Source organism: Panthera tigris, chromosome B1 (assembly GCF_018350195.1).
Source record: "Panthera tigris isolate Pti1 chromosome B1, P.tigris_Pti1_mat1.1, whole genome shotgun sequence".
In the NCBI taxonomy this organism is placed as follows: Eukaryota; Metazoa; Chordata; class Mammalia; order Carnivora; family Felidae; genus Panthera; species Panthera tigris.
The window spans coordinates 14,202,711-14,230,556 of NC_056663.1; the positions used below are offsets into that span (position 1 = coordinate 14,202,711).

General features: G+C 44.6%; 1 protein-coding gene across 5 annotated transcripts in view; it reads left to right on the forward strand.

The window, feature by feature from the left end:
- Positions 1–437: 437 nt before the first annotated feature.
- WWC2 (WW and C2 domain containing 2) overlaps positions 438–27,846 on the forward strand; it is a 208,144-nt gene continuing 180,735 nt past the window's right edge. Inside the window, exons 1-2 of one of the 5 annotated variants that reach the window (XM_042982915.1) lie at positions 913–1,124; positions 3,489–3,579. In XM_042982915.1, coding sequence (XP_042838849.1) covers positions 3,533–3,579 — 47 coding nt within the window. In that variant the 5' untranslated portion in view covers positions 913–1,124; positions 3,489–3,532. Of the gene's footprint in view, positions 655–912; positions 1,125–3,488; positions 3,580–10,506; positions 10,792–27,846 lie in introns of those variants that run through there. The other 4 variants (XM_042982920.1, XM_042982914.1, XM_042982923.1 and 1 more) reach the window with 4 other exon arrangements.

Here is a 27,846-nt window from a genome sequence, read left to right on the forward strand (position 1 = left end):
TGTGGCGGCGAGGAATGTGCATGCAGATGAGCCCAGCGTGGGGAGGGGCGGGTGAGGGCGGGTGAGGGCGGGCCCGGGGCGGGGCGCATGCTAATAGCATGCAAATGAGGAGGCCCGTCGCCGCCGGGGCCGCCGCTCCGCGGAGCTTCCCGGATCCGAGCCCAGACGGCGGCGGCTCGGGCAGCCTGGGCGCCGCGACCCTCGGCGGCCACAGGGGGACGGGGAGGAGGAGGAGGAAGAGGCGGAGGCAGCGGTTGCAGCCGCGAGGAGGAGGAGGAGGAGGAGGAGGAGGAGGAGGGTTCGCTCGCCTGCTCCGACGCAGACATGGTGGACTGATCCCCGGCGGGGCCGAGAGCAGGGTTTCCTGAGGCGCCCCCCGCGCGTGGCCCCGCCGCGCCCCGCGCCCCGCAGCCCCTCGCCGGCGCCCGCGTCGGGTGCGGCGGTCGGGCCGGGCATTCGCGTTCCCGCCGCGTCCCGCGCCCGGTCCCTATGGAGGCGCCGCTCGCCGGCGAGGCCGCCGACCATGCCTAGGAGGGCCGGGAGCGGGCAGCTGCCGCTACCCCGGGGCTGGGAGGAGGCCAGGGACTACGACGGCAAGGTCTTCTACATCGACCACAACACCAGGAGGACCAGCTGGATCGACCCCCGGGACAGGTGGGCGGCCGGGCCGCGGGTGGGCGCGGGGACCCGCCTCAGTAGCGCGGCGGCGGCTGTTGTCCGGGAGATCCGGCCGATCGGCGGCGCCCGCGGCGCGGGGGGCGTGGGGCGTGGGGCGTTGCCGGCCCCGGGGTGCCGGGAGGGGTCTCTGGAAGGAGGCGCGGGACCCTCAGCCGGCGAGGAGCCCCGTAGGGGGCCAGTTGGAGCCGCCCCTTCCAGGGCCTCTTTGCCTTGCTCCCTTCTCGACGTCCCCTGGGACCTTTAGACACTCCCGGCCGGGAGGCAAGGGTGGCATTGGCGCTCCGGGCTGGCACTCCGTGTCCAGTTAACGGACCCCGAGGGGCCACCTGAGCCCCGTGGCGAGCTCGCTTCCGCCTGAAGTGGGCCACATTAGCGCTGGAGGGTATCTTCGGCCTTTGGGAGGAGGGGACGGGCCGGGAGCCTCCTGGAGAAGGCCTGAGTGCAAGGTGGGGAACCAGCCAACCGAGCCACCTGTGGCATCTTCTCTTGGCTGTCCTTGGCTCCCTGCCTTGACTGCAAGCTCTTGACGGGGCGCGCCACCGGTCAGGCCGGAGGTCCTGGGCGTGGAGGGGGGCTCCAGGCACCCTTCCTCTCCGAGCCCTGGCTGTGGGTGTGATTAGCTCTGCCCCTCAGAGTTTAGAAACACTTTTTTGGGGGTGGGGGTGGGGGTGGGGGTTGGTGTTACTGCGTACTGCCCTCACCAGAAACCTTGAACTGAGTCCCCACATCTTGAAAAGGCAGATTGTGTTTTGAAGAAAGAAATGCAGTGAACATTGAAACAGACTTGAGCTTACCACGATTTCTTGTAGTTTTCAACCCACACTTGTTAGTCCTGCTCCGAGGTAAAGAGGGGAAGCATAACCAAATCATCGTCTAGGAAGTTCCGGAGCTGAAGTTTTGCTGAATGTTCACAAATGTTGGTCCTTTATCCCGTCTTGTTACCCTTCAAAGGAAAATTTCTTACAGTGAGATTTATTATAAGAATAATAGGAGATATTCCTAATTGTAAATTTGTAAATTGGCCATTAAGGAGGTGTTCCTAACTGTAAATTAGGGGTTTATAACCCTTTTTTTTTTTTTTTAGGTGCTTCTACTAAACATTGCCCCGTTTCTCAATTTGAAGCTGGAAGAGTTTCATACTATATGTTCTCAGTTAACTTTTCTCTTACGAATATTGTTTTTGAAACCTATTAACGAGTAATTATAAAAAAGTCATAAATGACATTATAGATTTATGGAACAGTCCTTACTAAATTATCCATGAGGGTATCCGTTTTGGTTTCCCTTCCGAAATGAGAAAAGGCACCTTGCTGACGTTCTGGCTTGCCCCAGCCTGGCTGCCTGTTGCTGGCCTGATAAAAAGTTATGACAAACATCACACCTTCACAGTTTCTCCAGACATACTAGTTGTTGTCATAAACTTCCTGCTCCAGGTCAGTTATTTGACTTCTGCCCTTGCACTTGAAACTATTTAACAGATAGTAAATGTCAGTGATGATGATGGTGTGCACCCAGCAGTGACTTTTAAGGCACCTGTGTAAATATTTGGCTTTTACAGTTCTGTGGTCATTCTGCTTTCTGATACTTGGAGTTTCAGGCTATTGAAATCACAGTGAATTCTTGAAATATTTAGGCATTTCAGAGTCTCTTCATTTTGCATCTTCTATTATATCGTGTCATTTGTATTTACCAACAGAGATTACAAGAATATGTAATGCCTGGGTAAAGCAAATAGAAAGTGAAGTAAGAAATGACTTGGCTTATCCATATCACTACTTCTTAAACAAGTTAAGCATGCCTTTTATTTTAAACTGTTAATGGATTAACAATTATTATGAACTCTGCTTTCAGGAAACTGGGTAACCAATAACCAATTCACTTGATGTGGATAAACAGTTTTGACTAAGATAATTTGTTATGATTCTAGTTTTCTGTGAAGCGGTTAGGTCTTTAAGTATTTGGCAATATAAATTCGGGTTATACACATTTCTGGATCTCACTCTGAGTTTTCAAAGATTCTACGAGACCAGGGTCAATATTGACAATACTTAGTTTAAATTTGGTTGCTTTCTTTTAGGGCAACGAAGTGACTGTAGGTCTTGCTAAGTTGTGTAAGAGATGGTGGGAGAGGATATTTGGAGGATATATTGAACTCTAGTCGATTTTGTTAGACACGCACCAAACTTACAGAGAAAGAGATGTGACACGGGCCTTTTGGGGTGTGCCCCTTCTTCTACAGCATCACATGACAAACCCTGAAAGAAAGTGAGTTGGTAAACTGTGGGTAGGCAGTATTTTGGAACCCTCAAAGTCATTTGATTAAAGTGGTCATGATGGCTTACCCAGTTCTATTTATGTTAAGAAAAACTCTGACAGTCTATCAGAGTTTGTGAAGTGTTTCCGATTGTATAGATGAATATGCATATTTGCAGGGGGGAAGCTGGAGGCTTTCATGAGAACGTAATTTTGTTCGGTAAGTAGTGATTTTGGAATACCGAAGTATTAAAATTGCCCCAGCACTTATTGACTGAGTAAGCTTAGGTGAGTTTGTGAGTCCCTCTAAACCCCCATTCTCAACTCTAAGATGGAGGTAAGACCACCTACCTCATGGCGATGGTTAGGGATCCATAATTAGGGCCCAGCCGAATGGTCGTGGGTGTGGTGGTGTCATTCCAGTTCAGGAACTGAGGGGTGGTTCAGGTTACCCCTGGAACTAGTGGGTGTACCAGCACATATTTATTCAGTATTTATTGTGTGACAGTCACTGTGCTAAGCTCTTTAACTGTGATCTCCTTCTGTTCTCCCATTAGTCCTATGAGGTCGATGCTAGGATTGTCTTGCAGTTACAGAGGAGATGGAGAGACGCCACGGCCGTTCAAGGTGGCCAGGATTTGAAGCCAGGTAGTTGGACTCTAGAACCTGTGTCCTATGTCATTCCTCCAGACCGCTGGAACACCTGGACGTGCTTAGAGGTTGTTTGGGTGGAGTGGAACCTCTTTGCCCGGTGTTGATTTCTCAGGCCGATTGAGCTGCCTTTATTGGTCTTCAAAGGTTCCTGCTAACTTTTTATGATCCTTAGATACATGGGGGATCTGGTTCATGAATGCTTTGAGCCTAATGGGTTGAAGGCCTGCCAGGTTGACCCCACGGAACAGCAGTGCAGGGCCAGGTAGAACTTGGAAATTCATTGCCCTCTTGGGCACATGAGAAGTTCTGTCTGGGGAAGAGTTAAGGGCTCTGTCTCATTCCTGAATAGACTGCAATTTTGCTATAACAGGCTTGACTTTACCCGCCCCCCCCCCCTCCCCCCCATCACCCGTTCCTGGGGAAATCTCCCTGGCCGTGATTCCTTGCTCCCCTCCCCCACCCCCCAGCGGGTCAGCTGTTATTTTGCGGGTCTACTCCCTCCCTCACCTCTTATTTTGCCCACCGTGGACACCCTTTTGACCACACCAGTTGGTGTTTATGGTGGCCCATAGATCATGGCCAAATGGTGTGGTGCTTAAAAAAAAAAAACAAAAACGGCTACATTCAGCATAGGAGAAAAAGGTAGGATGGATTCATTGCCTCTGAAGGGACTAGGGGGCTAAGGTGGGCAGGCCTCGGAGACTTGGGTGAATGGTGGTACAAACTCTCAGTAGAATTTCTCTCATTTTCTGTGCTTGGATTGAATGTTATCCGGAGACACAATAACTTTGTCTAGTTGAACGTGAAAGATTTGCCAGCACACAAAAACTTGCTGATTTATATAGTCTTTGGTGTATGGCTGGGATCAGATATTGAGTGCCCTGTGTGCTTTCTAACTGAAGGGAAGAAGCTCTGGGGGGTGGGGAGGGTGACCGGGAGGAGGAAGAGGATGTCAGCTGGGTATCCTTGACGGCTGAGCTAACTCTTGGCTCTTCACACCCAGTTTATGGCACGTGATTAGGCTCTGAGGAACTCCGCATTGTCTTTCTTTCAAAGTCAAAGCAAGTAATTTTGCTAACCCTCCTGCTAGAGTGTAAATTCCTCAAGAGACCTAATTGCTTATTACTGCTTTCTGTGTCCTTTGTAGATGGTACATGTTAAATGAATATTGCTGAGGTCAATTAACGAAGAAAGTTGTTAAGTTAATGAAAGAATGCTAGTTGAGCTACTCTCTTATTTCCAGTTGCTTATTGTTCGGCTTTCAGAAAATAAACCCATAACCACCAACAACCAGAGACAATTGATTTTCCAGTTAGATTAAAAATAATGAGAGAATTAAGCCGCTACATTTTGACTAATCGTATAAATATGGGAATTACTTCTAAGAGCAAAGAAAACAAAATCAGTCCTTACAGTCTTAATCACCACTGCCGATGTCATAGATTTTGCCGGAAGTCGTTCCTCCCCGGCCGGCTGAGTTCGGGTGCCAAGTGGTTACTGTGAATTATTTGAGTGATTATGGTTTTTGAAGTGTGGAGAGGTTGTTAAAAGAAGGGTTGTTTTTGTTTTTTTGTTTTTTTGTTTTTTTGGAAACAAAACAAAACAAAACAAAAAAACACAAACCCACTCTGGGAAGCACTAATTTAAACTCCACTGTGCTGTCTTCCAGAAATTCCCAAAGAAGTATTTCTTGTTTTCAACACAGTGTGCTGTAACGCTTGCAGGAGGGCATAGTGCTTGCTTAGTATTAGTACTGAGATTTCTGCAGTGACTTTAATAGTCCATACTTTGCAGTTTCATTTTGTTGCAAGACCTAGGGCCATACTTGCTTTTTCCAGAAAGACTGTTATCTATAAATAAGTGATTTTTTTTTTTTTTTTTTTTTTTTTGTAGCTGCAGATCACTAAGCTGTGAGTTACATAGTCAGCCCTTGTGAGGCGTGGCCTGCCAAGGCCCTGCTCTGCCTGCCTGTGCCTTAAAAATGGCGCCCTCTAACTTGTTTCCAGTAAATGTCTGTAGGAAAAAAAGATGCCACCATTAAAGAGGGGCGTGGCCACCTTCATTCTGCCGATGGGGGAGTTACTGAAATGGTAGCACACAGTGTGAGCCCTAATGTAGTGTAAATTCCTGGAGTTAGGGCCTGGGTCTGTGTATGCTCTCGTCCTGGGAACTTGATTTAAAATCGGTTGACCTGATTTCTTATTAGAATTTTGGACTAATTTCTTCATTTCTGAAGCTCCTGTTATTGGAAAAATGATCGCAGAAGTATATAGAATAGGAAAAGGGAATTTTCAGGACAGTGTATGTATAAGTTGTGGGTTAAAAGTAACATTTCAGAATGCTTTCACTGTCTTCAGTGGCTTTTCTTTCCAGTTACTTATTTTATTTTTTATTGACAGAAAAAAAATCGCATAAAAGTCACCATTTTAACCATTCTCAGGTGTACCAGTAAGTGATTTTTAGTATATTCCCAGGGTCGTGCACCCATAACCATTATGTAATGCCTGAACATTTTCTTCACTCCAGAAAGAAACCCAGTACCCGTCCGTTCTTTCGCCACCCCGGCTGCCTCTGGCAACCAGCAATCTGCTTTCTGTCTTCATGGTTGTACCTATCCTGGACATTTCATGTAAATGGAGTCATACAGCGTGTGTCCTTTGTGTCTGGCACAGTGTTTTCAGGATTCATCTGTGTTGTAGCGTTGTGTCAGAGCTTCGTTCCTTTTTATGACTTGGAAGAGTATTCTGTTGTATGGCTACACCATACACACTGCGTTTATCCATTCGTCAGTTGGTGGGCATTTGGGTTGTTTCCCCTTGTTGGCTATTCTGAATGATGTTGCTGTGGACATTCACGCGTCGTTTTCGTATGGACATATGTTTTCAGTTTGCTTGGGTAGATACCTAACAGTGGAACTGCTCCGTCATGTGGTAATTCTATGTTTAACTTTTTGAGGGATCTGCCAAACCATTTTCCGGGGTGGCTGTGCCATTTCCCATTCCTACCAGCAGTGTCCTGAGATTCGAGTTTCTCCACATCCTCACCAACACTTGTTATTTTCTGTGTGTGTGTGTGTGTGTGTGTGTGTGTGTGTGTGTGTGCGTGTGTTGTAAAGTATTTCTAGTGGGCATGAGGTAGTATCTTACTGTGGTTTGGATTTGCGTTTCCCTTTTCAGGGTGTTTTGATAGCCTTCATGTGACCCGAAGCTTTCCCGCCTTTCTTCTAGCCTTTTAGTCCTTCCCACTCTCCCCACCTTTTTGTGCCCTCTTGCTAATTACCTGACCAGGAAAAGTTAGGTAAGAGACATTAGTTCTTTTTAGTCTCGCATCGTGCTTCCCTGTTTCCCCTTTCTGACCCCTTTGAATCATTTTAACACTGAAGTTGAAGATACAAGTTATTCAACAGTTTTTACCGTGCCAGCCAGCTAAGTGCCCTGGACTCCCCAGCTCAGGCTACTCACTGTGTAGTTTGCATAAGCACCATTTAAAAAGTGAAAGTAGGGGCGCCTGGGTGGCGCAGTCGGTTAAGCGTCCGACTTCAGCCAGGTCACGATCTCGCGGTCCGTGAGTTCGAGCCCCGCGTCAGGCTCTGGGCTGATGGCTCGGAGCCTGGAGCCTGTTTCCGATTCTGTGTCTCCCTCTCTCTCTGCCCCTCCCCCGTTCATGCTCTGTCTCTCTCTGTCCCAAAAATAAATAAAAAACGTTGAAAAAAAAATTAAAAATAAATAAATAAATAAATAAAAAGTGAAAGTAGGGGCGCCTGTGTGGCTCAGTCGGTTAAGTGTTGGGACTCTTGATTTCTGCTCAGGTCATGATCTCAAGGATTGGGAGATCGAGACCCGCATGGGGTTCCACACTGTCTGCTTGGGATTCTCTTTCTCCTCCTCTCTCTGACCTTCCGTGCTCAAGTGCACACACTCTGTCTTAAAACAGGTAAAATTAAAAAAAAAAACTAAAAAAAAATAAAAATCTTAATTTTTTTTTTTTTTTAAAGTGAAAGAAAGAAGATTTGGGTAGTGTGCGTTAGATTTTCTTTAGCTATCCCTTTAATTTAGCCTAACAGTGAGGAGGAAGAGTTGAGAGGAATTAAAAGTAGAAGACAGTGACAAATCATATTAACTTTTGTCTTCATCTCAAATATGATATGTTTAAGAGGCATAGATGTGAATCATATAAATAATGAATGATGATGTATGTGTATATGTGTATAGCCAACTTATTAAAAATGATTTTGACATTTAAAAGCTTTTAGTTTAGTCCTATATGGTAAGATTCAAGTTCATTTTCATTATGTTCATTTTTTTATTTTGTAATTTTTTAAAGTTTATTTATTTTGAGAGAGAGAGAGGGAGTGCAGGAGGGGCAGAGAGAGAGGGAGAGAGAGAATCCCAAGCAGGCTCCACACTGCCAGGGTGGAGCCCGATGCTGGGCTCGAACTCGTGAACGTTGAGATCATGACATGAGCCGAAACCAACTCGAAAGCAAACGTCGGACACTTAACTGACTGAGCCACCCAGGCACCCTATTAATTTTTCTTTTTTTAAACAGTTGGAGGAAACCTGGCAAGACTGCCTCAGCCAGGTGATCAAGGTAAATGTCAACAGTGATGGTGAGTCCTGTTGAGGTACCCTTGATACGATGTGGTGACAATGGCACTTTTTCTAGGTGGCCTTCCTCCCCCCAAACTAGCATAACCCCAATGTAATCATGAGAAAAGCACCCACCAAATCTCAGAAGAGGGACATTCTACAAAATAACTTCCCCATACTCCTTAAAACTATCGCGATCATCAGAGACAAGGAAAGCCTGAGACACTGTCACAGCTGAGAGGAGCCTCGGGAGACATGAGGAATGTAATATGGCATCCTGGATAGGGTCCTGGAACAGAAAAAGGACGTTAGATAAAAGCTAAGGAAATCTGAAAAAAAGTATGGGTTGTAGTAATAATAATCATAACATCCTTATAGGGGGAACCGAGTGTGGGATATATGGAAGTTATGCGAACTACGTTTTTTCTATAAATCTAAAACTGTTCCCCCAAAACAGTTGAATTTAAAAAGATTACAAAAAAAAAAAACACACAAAACAGTTGGAAGTGTTTTTCTTTAGTCAAAATGTAGCCGTGCTATATAATTATGGTTTTTATGGTATCCTCGAAAAGCAGGGGTGGCCAAACTATGGCCCAAGGACCAAATCCCAGCCTGCAACCCTCTTTCCATATAACCCTCCAGCCAAGAATGGCTTTTACATCATTAAAAGGTTGTAAATAAACAGCAACAAAGAGGAAGATGTGTCCGAAATAGTACGTGGGCCACAAAGCTTCAAACACTTACTCTGGCCCTTGACGGAAAGATTTTGCCGACCTCTGATATAAAGTGAGATGATAAAGTTTTTAAAATACTTTATATAAGCATTTCAAAGAAATATTGATCTTCTCTGATACAATGGCATGTTGTTTATCAGTCATCCTTGATCGTTCGTTTATGCCACAAGTAGCCCGGGCTCTATGCACTGTGTGCTGTAATGATGAATCACACACGGATGCTGAAGGTGAGGAGTCGCCTTGATTTTCTTATCACTTTTCTTTTAACGGAACGCAGCATGTCACGTGAAGTTTTCCAAACCCATTCTTCTCTGAAGTAGCTGGAATTGTATGCAGGGACCTGAGAAAAACAGGCAAAAATGAACTTTTGGAGATAACCATAGTTGTACCGTTTACAATTGTAAGGATAGACATAGTGATCCGTGGTGATGGTTGGAAACACTGATTTCCCCGTGATAGACTGATGGTATTTATAAAATCACAAAGTGGGTGGTGATGATCAAGGAGAAAATAAGTCCACGTTTGACCTTGATAAAGCGGGTGCCTGTCACAGCCAAGGGTGTTCCAAAGATGCTGTGAAAGGCTAAGATTGTATTGCTCTGTGAATGAATTTTCCTGTGCTGTTAGCCCTGATGCCAATAAAGAAATCCTAGTTCTGAGAGACCCGTGGGGAAGAGCACTGAAGATGGAACCAGCTGGGCAGTTGGGCAGGATAGTGGGGTAACAGAGTTAAGCTCTGGGACCCGGTCTTTGACTCCTGTACCACTTGAGGAGTTGAGGTGGTCCCGACAGAGACTTTGAACAGAGGTGAACATCATTTACCTTACTTTGGTCTCAGTGGCAGTAGGGGTAGAAAGTGTAAAGAAATGTATAGGTTATCTTTTTTTTTTTTTTTTAGAGAGGGAGCGGGGGAAGGGCGGCGGGGGGGGAGAGAGAGAGAGAGAGAGAGAGAGAGAGAGAGAGAGAGAGAGAATCCCAAGCAGGCTCCGTGCTGGCTCTAAACTCCTGATTAAGAGCCTGTCTTCGGGGGAGCCCGTGGAATGTGTTGTGCACGTCACTGACACGGCTCCATTCTGTGAGAAGGTAACTTTATCAAGCGGCACTGATCCTCGGTAAAGTTTAAAGCTTGGGACACAACGCGTAACCGCGGAAGAGCGGGAGAGCACGCGGTTTCAGGCAGTGTAAAACTTTGCTCTGCAGCTTCCTTAGTGGGATGGTTTTTCACAGAGGTAGATGTAAACGCGGGCCTTTTTTTGTTTTTTCTTTGAAATCCTAAGCGCGAACGAACGTGTGGGATCCGTGTCGTGCGTGGCGTCCCCGGGCTGCCGGTTTTGTCGGCTGACGGGTGTAGGCCGGTTCATCTGTGGCCGGTCAGCGGTTCCGTCCACGCTGTGGGTTCCTTCCCTTTTTGCCGATCGTCCGGGTGTTTGAACTTGCTGGGGGTTTGCTTTCTCGCCTTGCTTACTTTCTCCCCTCATTGCCTCCCTTCCCCCCTTTCTGCTAAGTGGCCCAGCTCATGACATTTCTCATAGGACCGGATGACTGTAAACCGGTATTTAACTTGGCTAGACATTAATGCCCTGGTTTGCTGTTTGCAGATCCAGACTGCGGGGCTGACTTGGATGTCTAATATTCTGTCCGCACCCCCACCGGAGGGATGCCTTTCGATGTATATAGATGCATTCTTGAGAGATTTCCTAACGTCTCGCATGTAAGGAGCATCTGTGTGTCTGCATCACTAATGTTCTCGTAAAATTGAGTTCAAGTCAGTTGAGGACGGAGACCCGCTTTGCACGTACGCCGTTCCTTTGTGCTGTGCTCACGCCGCCGGTCCCCACGGGACGTTTAAGAACCGCAGAGCCCCGTGCCCCTATACACGAAATGTAAGTATTCGAAGGACCTTCGTCTTCTTCCAGCAGCTTCCATAGTCTGTCCCCAGCCTACTCTTGACTCACTTGACCCTGTAGTCACTCACGCACTCGTTGATTTATTCGACCCTTCATCAAAGATTTGTTAAAAACACTACATGCCTACCATGTGTCTTGGGGACATGGCATGGGAGGGGAGAGGCAAGGTCTCTGCTTTCATGGATTTTACATTCTAGTTCAGGGAAGAGAAAGGATAAAGGCAGTAGTGAACGTGTTTTGATGAAAATAAACAAGGTGACACGGTAAATGGTGTCCGTGGGAGCTGCTTTGGGCGGGGTGCTAAGGAAAGGCCTTTCTGAGGAGTGGACGTTTAACGAAGACATCAGGGTGAGAAAGAGCCATCCCTGGGAAGATCTGTGAGAAAAGTGGCCCAGGCAGAGGAGAAGGCTACGGGGAATCCCAGTCTTGTGTCATAGCTGCTGGGAGTATGTGGCCATTTAAATTAATCAAAATTCAGTAAAGTTAGAAACCTGCTTTCTCAGTCTCACTAGCCACGAGTTAAGTGCTCAGGGGCCACACGTGCAGGTCTAGGGCATTTCCGTCAGGGCAGAAAGTTCTACTGGACTGCACTGTCCTGAAGAGCTAAGGAGGTTGGTACGTTCAAGGAGCTGACTGGCAGCCTGCATGACTGAGGTGTAGAGACGCAGAGGGACGAGGGTCTCGTGAGAAGGAGGCGGAGAGGTGGAAAGGGGTCCGATCGGGTATGCCTTGTAGACCGTCAACGCTTTCAGGGCATCTGGGAGCCGTGGAGGAGTTTTAGGTTGAATGGAGGTATGGTGTGCCTGTGTGTGTTCCTGTCTTTCCATTAAGGGCACATCGCTTTGCCAGACCTTATCCATTTTCAAAAAGAGGTCACTGCTCTGTGGAGAAGGAGTAGTGGATGTTACTGCAAGGAGGTGATCGAGGGGAGAAACCATGAGATCTTGGCTTTGGCGGTGGAGAGAGCAGTGAATGGATTGGGATGTTTTTTAGGTAAAAGTGACACAATTGCTCACGCGTTGGCTCTGTGAGGCGCGAGGAAAGGAGAGGAACGAGGGATTTGCTGGCACACCGATGGGGAAAGGGTGGAGTACGGCCGGTTGGGATGCAGTTGGGTCGGTCATCTGGAGTAGTTCCGTTTCAGATCCGTAGGTCTGAGATGCCTGCTAAGACGTACACATAGATACCCAATAAGCAGCCGGATATAGAGTCTGGAGTTTGGAAGACAGCTCAGAGCTTGAGATAGTAAATTTGGGCGTAGATGGATAGCATTTTTAAATGGTGGGATGGGATAAGGTCCCTGGGAGAGAAGGAAAAGAAGAGGGGCCAGGACTAAGGACGGGCCTGAGGCTCAGTACAGGTCTTTTTTGTTCGTTTGTGAAGCCTTGTTCCAACGACGATAGATGGTTTACTTATCGTCATTGGAAAATCCCTTATACGTTGCACCAGGTGAAAGATGATGGGGGCAAAGATGACGGTCATTGTGGTGGCCGTCACCGAAGCCTTCAGGTATGTCATCTCGGGCCCCATGAGGGTACGTACTGTGTCTGTCTTGTTCACCGTTGCATTTCAGCGCCTAGTTCTGTGGCTTCATAAATGTTTATTGAATAAATGAAACCTTTGATAGGTACCGTTATTGCCCCCATTTTAGGAGGCTGAGGCTTCGCAGGTTGAGCGACTTGTCTCGGGCACAAAGCTGTTAACGTGGTGGCGGCCGAACTCATCCGTGTCTCTCTGACTTCAGAGCTGTGTGTTCGGCCATGTTCTGCCTCTGACAACCGCCAAGAAGAGCCCTCGGCCTCTTCTCTGGGGTTGGAAGTCATAACGAAGTTTCAGCACTTGGAGCTCTCCCTTAACAGCTTAGCCACATGCTGTCCGCTAATGCCTTCGTCCTCGCGGCACTTGGTTTTTGCATCTGTACCGAACCAAATTGTGCGCCGTGTCGTCACCGTTCAAACTGAGCTATTCGTTTTTCAGACTTCATTTTTTATTTTCCCGAACAAGTTGGTAGGCTCTATTTGGGTTAAGTCCCGTACACTGTGGTTTAGTCAGGTCCCTCCCGGGACGGCCAGCACGTCTTGTGAGTAACCTTGCGTTGATTCTGTCACTTGTGCCTTATTCCAACGCTTTGAGTTCCTTCAGAGGCCGAGATCCCATATGCGATATATCCTCTTTATCCTTGTCTTCTGGTGCTTTGACCTTGTACCACAACCTTCTCCCAATCCAGGCTTCTGTGGAATCGTCCCTTTCGCAAGCGTGCCTTATGCTACCTGCACCCTTCCAGGTGAACCGATTAGTAAGGATAGAGAATTTTCAAAGCATAAAGCTGAATCCCAGGTCTTCCAGATTCTTTTCTAGAGCTCTCTTTCATCGGTGTAAACCCTGGTGGGTGATCCATTCATTGTCTGAGAATACCTTGGTTTTACCACGAGTGTGTACCTTACAGACCTTGACTGAAACTGCTTTGTACTTTGACTCTTGTGGTTGAGCGTAAGTCTTGGGGGGAAAATCATCTTTTTCTGTAAATTGCTATGCCCCAGTTTGCTTTATATTGCTTGGATTTGGAGTCAAGCTCTAGTCTTCATAAATGGGAAGTGATAGAAACTGAGAGAGTGTGTGGTATATTTTTGTTTGATTTACTAATGCTGTGAAACTTACCTGGAAGGATACAAGCCCTACTAAAACGATGGTTCTTAAGGAACCTTGTAACTTGTATATTCTTTAACCTCGGCACAAGTCACCGTACTTGTTTTGGTCTTTGTGGTAGCTAAACAATATATGGTGTATCCGCTTCTGCTTGGGAATCTAGTATTCTTACATTTCTACTTTTGACTTGGTTTGAGATCCAAGTTTGTGAATTTTAATTAAATGCTTAGATGATGCATGTGAAAAATCTTTTGTTCCTGTGTTGCTATGCGCAACGGTTGTTAAAGTTCACCTTCCCCTTTCTAAAGAAATGTAGACAAATAAATACAGGAATTGTAACGCTCAAAAAAGGGTCATCATTTAGTGTTGTGACTGTTCTGCTTATAAAATAAATCGTTCCTGTGACCATAATTATCATGGCGAAGGGAAGAATGCAGGAGAAGTGAATAATCATCCGACACATTGACAAAACATTCCTAAAATACTATTCAAATGAGGAAAGACTTACGGGGCTGCAGCGAGTAGCCGAGCGTTGAGTCCTTTTAGTCGGTGCGTCTGACTGCGCTTACTGTTGTGGCTGAAAAGAAGCTGTGTGTAGAGTGGTTTGCATAGAAAAACCATGACTTATCTGAAATCCCCCAACCTTTTTTCTTTTTTTTAAAAACCCTGCCTCGCATCCCCCCACACCACACTTTATCTCACTCTTAGAAGACTTCTTTTGTCCTGACAGTATTTGTTTCGTTGCTTTCCACCCTCCTTCCGTCTAAACTTTACTGACTCCTGGTGATTGCTTAGGCTTGCCGTTTGATTCTGTTGTGTGATTTTTGATTACACTCCTTTGTGCTGTTTAAAGTAGCAGTGTTTACCTAAATTAGTGGTGGCTGCCAAGGACTCAGGTTGGCCCATTTGAATGAAAATCGAGAGAGCGTTGCCCGATGCATTTCCCTAAGCTCACCCCGCCGAGGGGCGCTAGGAATTTGGCCGGACGGGGAAGCCAGCTCCCCGGTCAGAGGCAGGAGGGCTGGGAATGGCCGGCTTAGGGACTTACAGTGATAATGTAATTCATTCTCCCGCGGGGAATACAGGACTCCGGGAAGAGACGCCCTTTGCCTCCTGCTTTCTTGCCTCCGCCCGGCCCGCTCTGGAGAACGGACCCCCCCACCCAAGTGCCAATCCTTTACACGGTTTGCTGGGAGAAAACGGGACTTTCTTCTCCCAGATTTCAGCACCTCCTGCGGAGCTCTCCACCGCGGGGAAGGGGTGTGGGTTCCTCCGCACGCCAGCGTCTCTGTAGCCGCGTGCTTTGGATGTTGGGAAGCAGCGATTTCTGTCTCAAACGGAAGTCTTATTTTTAATTCTGAAAATGTAAATTGGGCTTTTGCTTTGTAGTTTTTGGTTAAGATGCCAGTTTTAAAAGCACAGGTAGAGTGTTAGCATGCTAACTCTAAAATACATTCTGGGGGCGCCTGGGTGGCTCAGTTGGTTAAGCGTCCAACTTCGGCTCAGGTCATGATCTCACAGTCCATGAGTTTGAGCCCCGCATCGGGCTCTGTGCTGACAGCTCAGAGCCTGGAGCCTGTTTCAGATTCTATGTCTCCCTCTCTCTCTGACCCTCCCCTGTTCATGCTCTGTCTCTCTCTGTCTCATGCTCTGTCCCTCTTATCTCAAAAATAAATAAAAGTTAAAAAAAAATTAAAAAAAAATACATTCTGGGAGAAGAGTCGGAATTTAAAATGAGCATGTAGTATTTGGGATGGGTATTCATTCACCCAAACCCTGCCTCTTGTGTACGAAGTTCATCTCCTTTCCACTCTTGTCAATTCTTCTTGTTCCAAGGGCCATCTTTAAGTGCTTTATTGTGATATTCACCCACGGTGTTAATTATAGAGTTCCTAAGCAATCTGTCCAAAGAACTTGAATTTGTTTATTGATGGGTTTTTCAAGAAAGTCACAGTGGAAAGTCACATTTCTGGATGGAAATCATCTAGACATCTGGTTTTATCAAGGTATCAGAGGTGACGTCCTGGCGGTGGAGATGAAAAGTTACCTTTGCAAGTATGGAAAAGATGTTTTTACTCCTTTAAGATGAACTCCTTCTAAGTTAACTAATAATTTCAGGATTAGAAAAAAAAGCAGGTAAGCTGGTTTTCCTTTTGTGGCCTTGAAGAGTAAAATGAAGAATCACTTCGTTGGAAAACCAGTTATTTTAGAATTTTTAAGGTCACGAGGTCAGTTGTTTGAAAACGGGTGTGTGTGTGTGTGTGTGTGTGTGTGTGTGTGTGTGTGTACATTTCATTGAAAAACACCTTTATTCATGTTGAACAGTCATGGCACATAGAAATGAAATACTGTGAACTGATAAAGACGTATGGGTGCCGAGATACAATGAGGAATCTCTGCTGAGTTAAAGCATGAACGCACTCCTCCACACTCCTGCATTCTGATACTTGTCGACTGGAATGGTTTTGAGCAAGGAAGCTTTATTAGCAGCTACTTCGGGGGAGGAAGACTGCGATTGGGATAAAAACTTGGATTTTCTATGATCACTTCTGGGCCACATTTATTATTATGTACATAACTTCTCACTTATTGAAACAAAGCTCCTCTTTACAGAGAAGAAAAAGCCCAAGTATTTTATAACTAAAGAGTGTTAAAATCATAATATCCCTAAATTTCCATTAAATAATATTGTATAATTTTCACCCCTCTGAATTTTGCAGGAAATTCTCTAAGCTCCTCTGGGATAAGATGGATGGAATAAATAAAACACATTTATTAATTTGTGAATGTTATTTATTGTTCTTAAAACTACCATTGTGGAGGAAAACAATGAGATTGTTGATATGTGTGATTCTTGCTGATGATTGTTTCCCAAAGATAGAAGTAGAAAGATGTCTATAATCTGTTGGTTGTCTGTGGAGAGAACATTTCTAATATCTACATAGTTTAGTTTTGCCAGGTAAAATAGTTTAAGTATTATGCAGTTGCCTGGTTTAGTTCGAAAATTAATTTAAAAAGTTACATTTAAAAAAAATAAAAATAGAAATAAAAAGTTACATTTTATTCAGTGCGTATCATCTACATACGAAATATCTTTCTTCTCTTTGAGTGAGGACTGTTCTAGGGGAGTGGACAAACCGTGGCCTGGAGGTCAGATCCCGCCCACATTTGGTTTTTTAATGGCCTGTGACCTAATCAAGGGTTTTACATTTTTCAGTGGTTGAAAAAAAATCAAACGAAGAGGATTTTGTGACGTGAAAATTATATAAAATTAAAACTTTTGTGTCCATAATTCAGCTTTATTGGAACACAGCCACACTCATCCGTGGACATGTTGTCTACTTTTAGACTATAAAGGCAGAGTTGAATAGTGAGACAGAGACTCCTTGCCCCCAAAGGCTGACTTACCTGTTATCGGTCGTTTTTAACAAAAAGTTTGCTCAGCCCTCAAATAAGATAATACTAAAAGAAAAAAGTAGGAATGCATTTCTTTGTGGAAAACTATTGATGACAGTGAGTCTTCTTGATAAATCGTTTACCCTAATTTGGCCTCACTACATAGCATGTGTACTGGATCTATGGCTGTGTGTGTGTGTGTGTGTGTGTGTGTGTGTGTGTGTGTAAACCAACTCACCTCCTTTGCTTCTCTTTGCTAACTTTTTCTTACTTGACTTAAATTTCATTTTGCTAGGCTATGTTTTTATAAGCCGCCATCAATAGAATTGGTAACCATGATAGCATTCCAGTTAGTTTTTGAGGGCCTTTAATGTGCCAGAAGTACGGTAGGTGTGTTAAATATATCATCAATTATCATAGCTTTTTAAAAAAGTTGTCAGAAAACACATAAAATTTACCGTCTTAACCTTTTTTAGCATATAGGGCGGTAGTGCTAACAACACGCACATTGCTGTTGTGTCACAGATCTTTAGAACCTTTTCATCTTGCAAAACGGAAACGGTATCCCCTGAATAGCTCCTCTTTCCCCCTCCCCCGCTGCCGACAACCACCACTGGCAGTTTCTGAGCGTTTGACTTAGCTTCCTCGTGGAAGTGGAATCATGGAGTACTTCCCTTTCTGTGACTGGTGTATTTCACTTAGCATAACGTCCTCAAGGTTCATTCGTTCATGTTGTTGCACGTGACAAGATTTCTTTCTTTTCTAGGGCCGCATAATATCCCGTAACTTGTATATACCGTATTTTCTGTTTCCATTCATCTGGTGATGGACATTTATTTATTTAAATTTATTATTATTATTTTTTAATCTTTATTTTTGAGAGAGTGAGAGACAGAGACAGAGTTGAGAGCAGGGGAGGAACAGAGAGAGAGGGAGACACAGAATCCGAGGCAGGCTCCAGGCTCCGAGCTGTCGGCACAGAGCCCGACGTGGGGCCCTGAACCCACGAACCGCGAGATCATGACCTGAGCTCAAGTCCGACACTCAACCGACCGAGCCACCCAGGCGCCCCTTACTTTCTTTTCTTTTTGTTTTTTTTTTTGGTGATGGACATTTAGGTTGATTCCATCTCTTGGCTGTTGTGAATAATGTTGCCATGAGCACAGCTGTGCACATATCTCTTTGCGATCCTGTTTTTAATTTTTTTGGATACATACCCGAAGTGGGACTGCTGGGTCATATGGTAATTCTATTTTTATTTTTTTAAAGAACTTCCATCGTGTTTTCCATAGAGGCTGCACCACTGTACGTTCTCACCAATAGTACAAAAGGGTTCCAATTTCTTCACATCCTGGGGCTCCTGGGTGGCTCAGTCGGTTAAGTGTCTGACTCTTGGTTTTGGCTCAGGTCACGGGGTCGTGTTTCCTGAGTTCAAGCCCTGCATTGGGCTCCGTGCTGACAGTGCAGAGCCTGCTTGGGATTCTCTCTCCCCCCCTCCCCGCCCCTCCCCTGCTTGCTGTCTCAGTCTGTCTCGAAATGAATAAATACACTTAAAATTTTTTTAAATTTCTTCACATCCTTACCAAATAACATCCTTGTTATTTGCTGTTTCTTGTTTGTTTTGATTTTTGTTTAGTCGCTATCCTCATGGGTGTGAGGCGATACCTCATTGCGGTCGTGGTGCGCATGACTGCTGATGGTGAGCATCTTTTCATATGCTTCTAGGCCGTTTGTATATCTTCTTTGGAGAAATGTCTATTCAAGTCTTTCGCCCATTTTAAAATTGGGTCGTTTGTGTTGTTTTTGAGTTGAGCAAGTTCTTTGTATATATCAGATATTAACCTCTTATCACATATATGGTTTGTAAATATTTTCTTCCAGTTCATGGATTGCCTTTTTACTCTATTGCTCGTTTCCTTTGTTGTGCAGACCTCTGAAGTTTGATGTAATCATACATGTCTATTTGTGCTGTTGCCTGTGCTTTTAGTGTTGTAACCAATAAATCATTGTCAAATCCAATATCATGAATCTTTTCACTATCTTATATGAGGTTTAGTTTCTGGTCATGTCTTTAATCCACTTTAAGTTAGTTTTTGCATATGGTGTAAGCTAAGGATCCAAGTTCATTCCTTTGCATGTGGATGTCCAGTTTTCCCATCATCGTTTGTTGAAGAGACTACCCTTTTCCCGTTGTGTAGCCTTGGCACCCTTATTGAAGATCCTTTGACCATACGCACAAGGATTTATTTCTGGGCTTTGTTTTCTGTTCCTTTGGTCTATACGTCTGTTTTTTATATCAGCACTTTTAGCAGGATAGGTAATATCCCCCTATAGCTAAGAAAACAGGTTTAACTAGAAGATAAGGAGCGAGAATTTGACCACAGGCTTTGAATTTATACAGTACACTAAGCTAGTTTGTCACTCTTCAGAAATCAAAAGGTCATTAGTACGTATCCAAAACAAGAAATATCTGAAGATGTAAGGTGTTTCACTTTTAGATACGATTATATGTGTATATAAGTATATATGCATGTTTCCTGTCTCTCCTGCTAAATTATAGATTGACTGAAGGTTGCAATGAAGATTTTTTGGTATGTTTCCCAGCACAGCATATATCACCTGCTGGGAAGTAGAGGTTGGTATACACTTGTATGAATGTGACCTAGATGACATAATAATGATCTTACATTTGTAGTGTTTACTATGAGCTAGGCACTCTTCTAGGCTCTCCACATGCCTTATCTCATTTAATTCTTACCAAAACACCTTGAGGTAGATAGGTTCAAAGTCTTCGGTGTTAGCCTTCTGATTTCGTTTGCTTCGTTTTTCATTTATACGCAAAATTCCGTCACCTGCCCTGTCTTTGCTCTCTCTCCTAGGCTCTGCAGTTCCACTGTTGTTATGGTTCTGTCTTTAGGGGGTAAGTGAAATCCTCTTTCCCCATCCTAGCAAGAGGTGGAAGATGCCTCATTACTTTAGCAAGTCAGGATCAGTTAGCAATTTTTTCCCTTTATTTTTCAATTTTTCTCATGTTTTGAATAGGTGGTTACATGTTCCACAATTCAAGAGCAAAAAGATAGTGAAAAGTCAACCTCCTTCCCACCCCTCTCGGTGCCCCATTTCTCTCTCCAAAGGGAGACCTCAATTACCAGTTTCTTGTGTATTCTTCCAGAGATATTCTTTGCATAAGCCTATGTGGGCACATGTATGGTTCTCCGAATATCTTAGCTTTTTATTTTTTGATACAATTGTACTCCCGCTCCGAGTTTTCCTCTTAGTAGGTCTTGGAGGTTGTTCCATGCTGTTGCATATAACCTGCCTCTTAACACTCTATTTTGTGGGTGTACTGAACCTTTTTGAACCATCGCTTCATTGACGGACGTTTAAGTTTCTCCCAGGTTTTGTTTTTCTATTACAACAGTGCTTCACTGACACTAATGTGTGTTAAGTTTCTTTAATGCAAGTGAATTTCTAGGAGTGAAAAGGCTGGGTCATCGGATTTGCATTTACAATTTTGATAGGTTGCTGTCCATTGAGGTACCCGGTTCTGCTCCCGGCAACTTTCTAATTAGTGACTTTTCCCCACACCTTTGCCAACCATTATGTTTCAAAACATTTGGTATTTTTTACTGATAAGAGAGATGCAAATTAAAATGACAGTGAAATAGCATTTTCCACCTTTATGAGTGAGATAGAACATTATGTCACTTACTTAAAAGCCATTTATTTCTCCTCTTCTGTGAACCAAGTCTTTATATTCTTTTTTTTTTTTTAAAGGATTTTATTTTTAAGTAACCTCTATACCCAATTGGGGCTTGAACTTACAACTCTAAAATCAAGAGTTGCACACTCCACCGACTGGGCTAGCCAGGCACCCCAAGTCTTCATATTCTTTATTTATTTATTTTTTTTTTTGCTATTACTGATTTGTAGACTTTATTTTATATTAGGAAATTGTGAAATCAGTGGGCAAAAATAGATGATTCAAGAAAGGGTGCTGGCCCAATAGGCCATCCATATCAAAAAATCCAATTCAGATTCCTGTGCTTTCCATACACAAAAATTTGTAGATTTATCAACGTGGAAAAACAGATTTTAAGCTACTAGAAAATTAGGTAGATGCATGTCTGTGTGACTCAGTAGCAGGGGTTAAGAAGTCCAGACTGTTTAAGAAAAGGTTCATACATCTGACTACAGAAAAAACTTGACATGGCAAAAGTTACAAATTTAAAAGACAAAAGGGTAGGAGGGACAGGGTTGCATATAACCATAGAAAGTTAGTATTTAAAAAAAAATTTTTTTAACATTTATTTTTGAGAGAGAGAGAGAGAGAGAGAGAGAGAGACAGAGCACAAGCAGGGGAGGGGCAGAGAGAGAGAGAGAGGGAGACACAGAATCCGAAGCAGGGCAGGCTCCAGGCTCTGAGCTGTCAGCACAGTGCCTGACACGGGGTTTGAACCCACAAACTCTGAGATCATGACCTGAGGCGAAGTCAGATGCTCAACTGACTGAACCACCCAGACGCCCCAAATGTATGGAGAAATCTTGATCTCACTAGTAATAAGCGAAACACAGAGTAAAACTCCCAACGAACTACCATCTCATTTTCATCAGATTTACTGAAGTTAATAAGTCAAGATAACATCAGATATGGAGAGGATGTGGGACTTAGGAGCTTTTATCACTGCTGATAGAAATGTGAGCTGGGGCACCTGGGTGGCTCAGTTGGTTGAGCGTCGGACTTCAGCTCAGGTCATGATCTCATGGTTGATGAGTTCGAGCCCCGTGTCAGGCTCTGCACTGACAGCTCAGAGCCTGGAGCCTGCTTCGGATTCTGCGTCTCCCTCTCTCTCTGCTCCTCTCCCGCTCCCACTCTGTCTTTGTCTCTCTCTCTCTCTCTCTCTCTCTCTCTCTCTCTCTCAAATAAACAAACCTTAAAAAAAAAAAAAAAGAAATGTGAGCCGATAATATCACTAAGGAGAGCAGTTGGCAACGTATGTCTGCTTAAACATTTGTACTCCTCTAAGTCCAGGGTTCCATTTGCATGCCCTAGAGGAGGGCATATGTACAAGTGAGCTCATTGTAGCATGATTTGAAAAAGCAGAAAGTTGGCAACAATCCAAATGTCCATCAATAGGGGATTGTAATGAACAACTTTTATGGTTTAGTTATGTAATAGAATGCTATACAGCAGTTGAAATAAATGAGCTAGACTCTTCTTTCATATATCAACATAGATAAATCTTGATGACAGTGTTTAGAGAAAAAAGCAAGTTTCAGAAGTGTATATTCATGTAAATTTTTTAAAAAACCCACAAAACTAGAGTTTATAGCATTTGTGGATACATATGTGTGCGGTCAAGATGTAAAAACAAATGATCCACCCTGACATAAGGAAAGTAATTGCCTGGGAAGGGAAGGGTATGTGAGGGTCTGTCCTCAAAGAGATTCATATTCTTGGGGTGCGTGGGTGGCTCAGTCGGTTGAGCATCTGACTTTGGCTCAGGTCATGATCTCGCCGTTCGTGAGTTCGAGCCCCTTTGCCGACAGCTGACTCAGAGCCTGGTGCCCGCTCCGGATTCTGTGTCTCCCTCTCTCTCTGCGCCTCCCGCACTTGTGCTCTGTCTCTCTCTGTCTCTCAAAAATAAATAAATGTCAAAATATATGTATATATATTAAAAAAGAGATATTCGTATTCTTTGTGTGTTTAAATCTTCGTTCCTTAAATCTTGGTATTGTACACATAGATGTTCATTTGTCTCTGTATTCTTTGATACACTTTAAATATACATTTTGAATCTTGCCACACGCCTTTTCACTGTGTAGAGATACTTTGTGTTTTAAGCTAATAACATAGTGAAATTTATTGATAATTTAATGAATTTTATTAATTTTGAATTGTGATACAAAGCCCACTCAGTCATTTAAAAAGTGTATTGCTGGATTGTTTACTAATACTTTATTTAGGACTTGTACAGTAATATTCATGAGAGTCATCTCATTTTTTTCTTCCTCTCTTTTGATGCTCCCTTTATTAGATTTTGGTCTCAGTGGTACACTGACTTCCTAAAATCAATATGGAAACTTTCGTTCGTTTCCGTGGTGCAGCTCAAGTATCACTGGAATTGGGTGTTCCTTGCAGCGTGGTAAGGTTCACAGTTGTGACTTCCCGTATGTATTTGATCTGCTTTTCCTGAAGGGTTAGTTCTTGCATAACCGTTTTCATAGCGGTATGGCTGATCAGGTTTTTGTCCCTGTCTTCAGGGATCAGTTCAGTATTTATATTTTCCTGGGAAATCATCAGTGTTTCAAATTTATTGGACAAGATAATCCCTTAATGTTCTTTTCCTTTCTACTACATCTGTGGCGGTTTTCCTGTTCTCATTTATTACTTCGTGTATTTGTGCTTTTTCATTTTTTTATCCTAGTTTAGGTTAGCTAATTGCTCAGCTATTTGGGTATTTCTTCTTAAAGCAACCAGCTGTTGAATTTATTCTTATTAAGTCGTCTTTTTCTAATTCAGTAGTTTTTGCTTTTATCGTTATTCATTCCTTCCTTCTGCTTTGTTTCTCATTTTTTGGGTAATTTCTTGAGATTGCATAATTTATTCTCATTGTTATTTATCGGTATTAGCAGTTAAAGCTATGAATATTCTTTGGATCTGATGGGGTTCAGGACATACTACCCCCAAATATGGCATACTCCTTAGTCTGTCATACTCCTCAACCGTTGTCCACTCTTCATCAGACCTAGCGTAAACATACACAAGTGTAACCACCTCTTTGGCTCATCGTTTCCTTAGGAAGGCTTCCGTGTCGCATAAAACCTATTACATACATTTCTATGTTTCTCTTCTGTTAATTTGTCTTTGTCAATTTATTTTTTTAAAGTTTATTTATTTTTGACAGACACAGAAAGAGAGAGAGAGAGACAAAGTGCAAGCAGGGGAGGGGCAGAGAGAGAGGAGACACAGAATCTGAAGCAGGCTCCAGGCTCTGAGCTGTCAGCAGAGAGCCCGACGTGGGGCTCGAACCCACGAACTACGAGATCATGACCTGAGCGAAAGTCAGATTCTTAACCGACTGAGCCACTCAGGCACCCCTGTCTTTGTCAATTTAATTTTTGGACCCAGCCAGGGACCTTAAGAGAGTCAAGGAGAAGTTTTCCCTGTTTTAGTTGTATCAGAGCTTCTAATACGTTATGACTTCGTCGTTATTGTTTACTCATTCATCATTACGCAGTTTTGAATTCCTCTTTATGTCAGAATTTAGAATCTCTGGTAACTCGGACTTTCTCCAGAGAAGCATAGAAATGACTATCCTGCTAAATTATTCAGATGTGTTGTGTAGCCAAAGAGATGATCCCAAGTGTGGGAAACGTCCCAAGTGTGGGAAATGTCCCCGGTGCTGCATCCCTGCCAGGGGTTTGGAGGTGACACGGGCTACGAGGCTGTTTGTAATGTGCATGGGGCACTGGGGCGGGGAAGGCTGGTGTAGAATTGCAGTCTTTTCTTTCAGTTGCCTTCATTCCCCTCATAGCTCAGGGCTGGAGGCTCTTACATGGAACAAGGTATTTTTCTCGGAACAAGGTGCAGGGGCGTGCTCGATTTTGCCAGTTCTGTTTCCAAATGACTCCCATTCAGGGGTGCCGTGGGATCTGCCTTCATATGCCGAATTCAGGTTATCTGACACACAGTTTTAGCTGCCAAGGGGTGCTCCCTGGCAACTGTTCTGTTTCGGTGTCGTAGCCGTGATTGCCTATAAAGCACTGTTTTCATAATTATAAAATTTTAGATAAGTTGGTTGTTATTTTATAAAAATGAATGCTAAAAAATGGAAAATACTCCTACGAGTGAAAAATATGACGACTCCTTCGCGTCAATCAAATGCTTATTTGATTTAAGGTAGCTGTCTCTATGTTCAGTTGTGAAAGAAAATCAAAATTAAAGATACTCATGTTGGCATTGTATCATACAATATTAGGTCTAAAATTTCATGATATCGTCTACTTCCTTGCTCCCTCCCGCGCCCATGTAATGTAAGGCCTATGGAAAACTTTTCCTACTCAACTTAGTGTGCTTTTTTTTTTTTTTTTAGTGTGCTTTTCTAGGAATTTGTTTTTTAATATCAAAGCAGAAGATTCTGTATACTCCTTGCTCAAACTGCCTCCTGTCTGTAGGTGTCTTCAGCGTTCCGGCAGAATTCATGCTCCTTCTCATGTCCTTCCCTCCAAATTAGAGGAAGAGTAACCTCCCACCTTCTCAGCCGCGCCGAACGGAAAGGCCTTTAAGACTGTGTAATGAACGTCCACGTTGGGCAGATGGCAGGTGTTGGCATCGGTCATGTCCAGGACTGGACGGGGGTGAGGCCTAGGACGCGGGACCCGAGGAACCACTCCCCCCTGTGCCGGTGCAGGTTTGGGCTCAGCCGTCGCATGGCGTGATGCCGAGAGGGAGGGCCTCCTCGAGTTTCGTGTCCTGGGGCCCCGGCTTGCCTCCCCGTAGTCCCGGCCCTGTCCGCTTCCTCCGCCCGTGTCCATCTTTCCTACTTCTGCACAGACCGTCTCTGGGGGCCTGTTTGTCCCCCGAGTAACTGAGACGCCACCATCTCGTCCACTGAGGTACCTGGGTAACTTTTGTTCGCTGCCGACCAGAACCGGGTGAGAGCCAGTTCTTGTTCTGGATGGGTTTGAGAGATGATGCCAGTGCTGCTCTCCCGGGATTGCACACTGTGGAATCAAGACCTGCCCCTGGTAGCTTGTTTCTCAGTTGAGTCCTCCAAGACCCTATTATGGCAGGGGCAGTGACTGGCCCTTGTCCTCCTCGGCCCGGGAGGCATCCTGGTGCTCCTCAAAATAGGACTTGGTGGTAGACGTGTGATGTCCTCCTCTCTGCTCTGGTCATTTTCAAGGCTACTAACACTAGAAGTTTCTTAGGAGTAGCAGAGGAGCTATTGTAGATGAAATGGAAGTGATTTCCTTAGAACTTTCCAGGATTTTCAGGTCAGAGGATAGATGAGCTTTTTTTTTTTCATGAAGTTTATTTATTTTTGAGAGAGAAAGTGAGTGAGCACCAGCAGGGGAGGAGCAGAGAGAGAGAGAGAGAGAGAGAGGGATACGCAGAATCTGAAGCAGGTTCCAGGCTCCGAGCTGTCAGCACAGAGCCCGACGCGGGGCTCGAACTCACGGACCGTGAGATCATGACCTGAGCCGGAGTCGGACGCTCAACCGACTGAGCCACCCAGGCGCCCCCGGATAGATTAGCTTTTACATCAAACCTGGTTGAGTGAATAGGAAGAATAATTTGGAAAGTCTCTAAGGCCTGTGTATGCTCACACTAGTTTATTTTCACTTACGAGTGAGAATGGGGAGATGATTTGGAAAAGGAAGCAGAATGCCGTACCAGAACTCTCTATTATTTACTACGCTCTGAGATTAGTTGCATTTTGAATTAGGTGCAGGGATGAGTGTGGGTAGATATTCGGCACATCAGTTATTTATTGCTGCGTAACACGCTACCTCTAAATTTAGTGGCTCGGGGGTGCTTACGAGTAGTTTCGTGACTCCCAGGCTCACTTGCACATCAGACTTCCTTCAGAGTATGAGCCACGTTTCTCTAATGCGAGTGGGGTCTTCACTGTCCAGCGAACAGACACATTTGTGTTTCGGGCTCCCCACCGTCCCCGCTTGGAATTCTCCTGTTCCTCTTGTCATCCGTGTCCTGTGGATTCAGTAGGAGACACTTGCCGTTTCGTTCTCTTTCAATACATCTGTTAACTCTTCATTCCGTCACTGATGCTTAGTGTATGCCCGTTGTGGGAATCTACCCCTTTTGTTGAGGACTGGGTCAAGAATGGGCACGTGACCTGTTCTGGCCAGTGAGAGGTCAGGGGCAGTCCGCTGGAGGCCTGGGGCGGTGGGGGTGGGGAGGCTGGACGAGAAGACGGTCTTGTTCTCGTCCATGGTGTTTCGCCTGGAACTGTGGCGTCCGTCGTGCTGCCCGCAGACGGTGAAGCCACGGACAGCGGCACGGTCCTTACCGTTGAGGCGCCGCAGCCGTCGGCTCTGGGGTGCCCACTGTCGCTGTGATCGGTGGAATAAAAGATTTTCTTACTGTCCGAACCAGCTTCAGGCCCAAAGCTTTTACTGGCAGCAGAAAACTTGTAACCTCACCCATGGCCCTTCACATAGTATTGCGGTTCTAGAAAGCAGGATTTGGAATCTGATGGACTCTTAACTTTGTTTTGGTGCCTATGTAAGTGTATCATTTAATCCTTCCAATGTGATCCTTTTGTAGAGTAAGGAAACTGAGGTTCCGAGTTAGCTGAGCTTGTTGGGACTGAGCTAGGGCCCGAAATAAAATCAGGTCTATGTGACTCCGCTCCTCAGGGCCTCATCATTTAATGTGAAAAGTGGAGATATTCTATAATGCTGACCTCATAGGGTTGTTGTGGGGGATTAAATAGGTAATTTAGAGTTTTAAGTATATGGTCTGCTGAACAGACATCAATAAACAGCTGCTGTTATCATTCGTGTTGCTGTTATTTTTCCCTGTCGTGTGCTCACCGCTTCGTACGGTATCTGGCACGTTTCAGGCTCTGCGTAAGTATTTGCTGACTCATGAATGATTCAATGGCTAATTTCTCGGATTCTGTGACTTATGGTGCTCAGGCATGTGGCACCTCACCGTGCATGCCATTTGACTACTTCACTAAGATTTCTGGCCTCCCCAGTGACATTGATTTGCATGTTCCTTGGCAGGAGGGAGCAAATCTTACCCTTTTCAGTTCTCCTACCTGGTTCAGTGGTAGGCATTTGAAGGCTATTAAAAATTAAATACTTGCCGTATTAAGAAGTGTGTTTCAATAACTTTCTGTTTGGAACACTTGGCCCCTTGCGCTGACTATAACATTTTCATGGGAATTGAAAGTTTTGTAAAGCATCCTATTTGTTACCAGTTTTTTGGGCCGGGTTAATAGATTGAAGAGAATT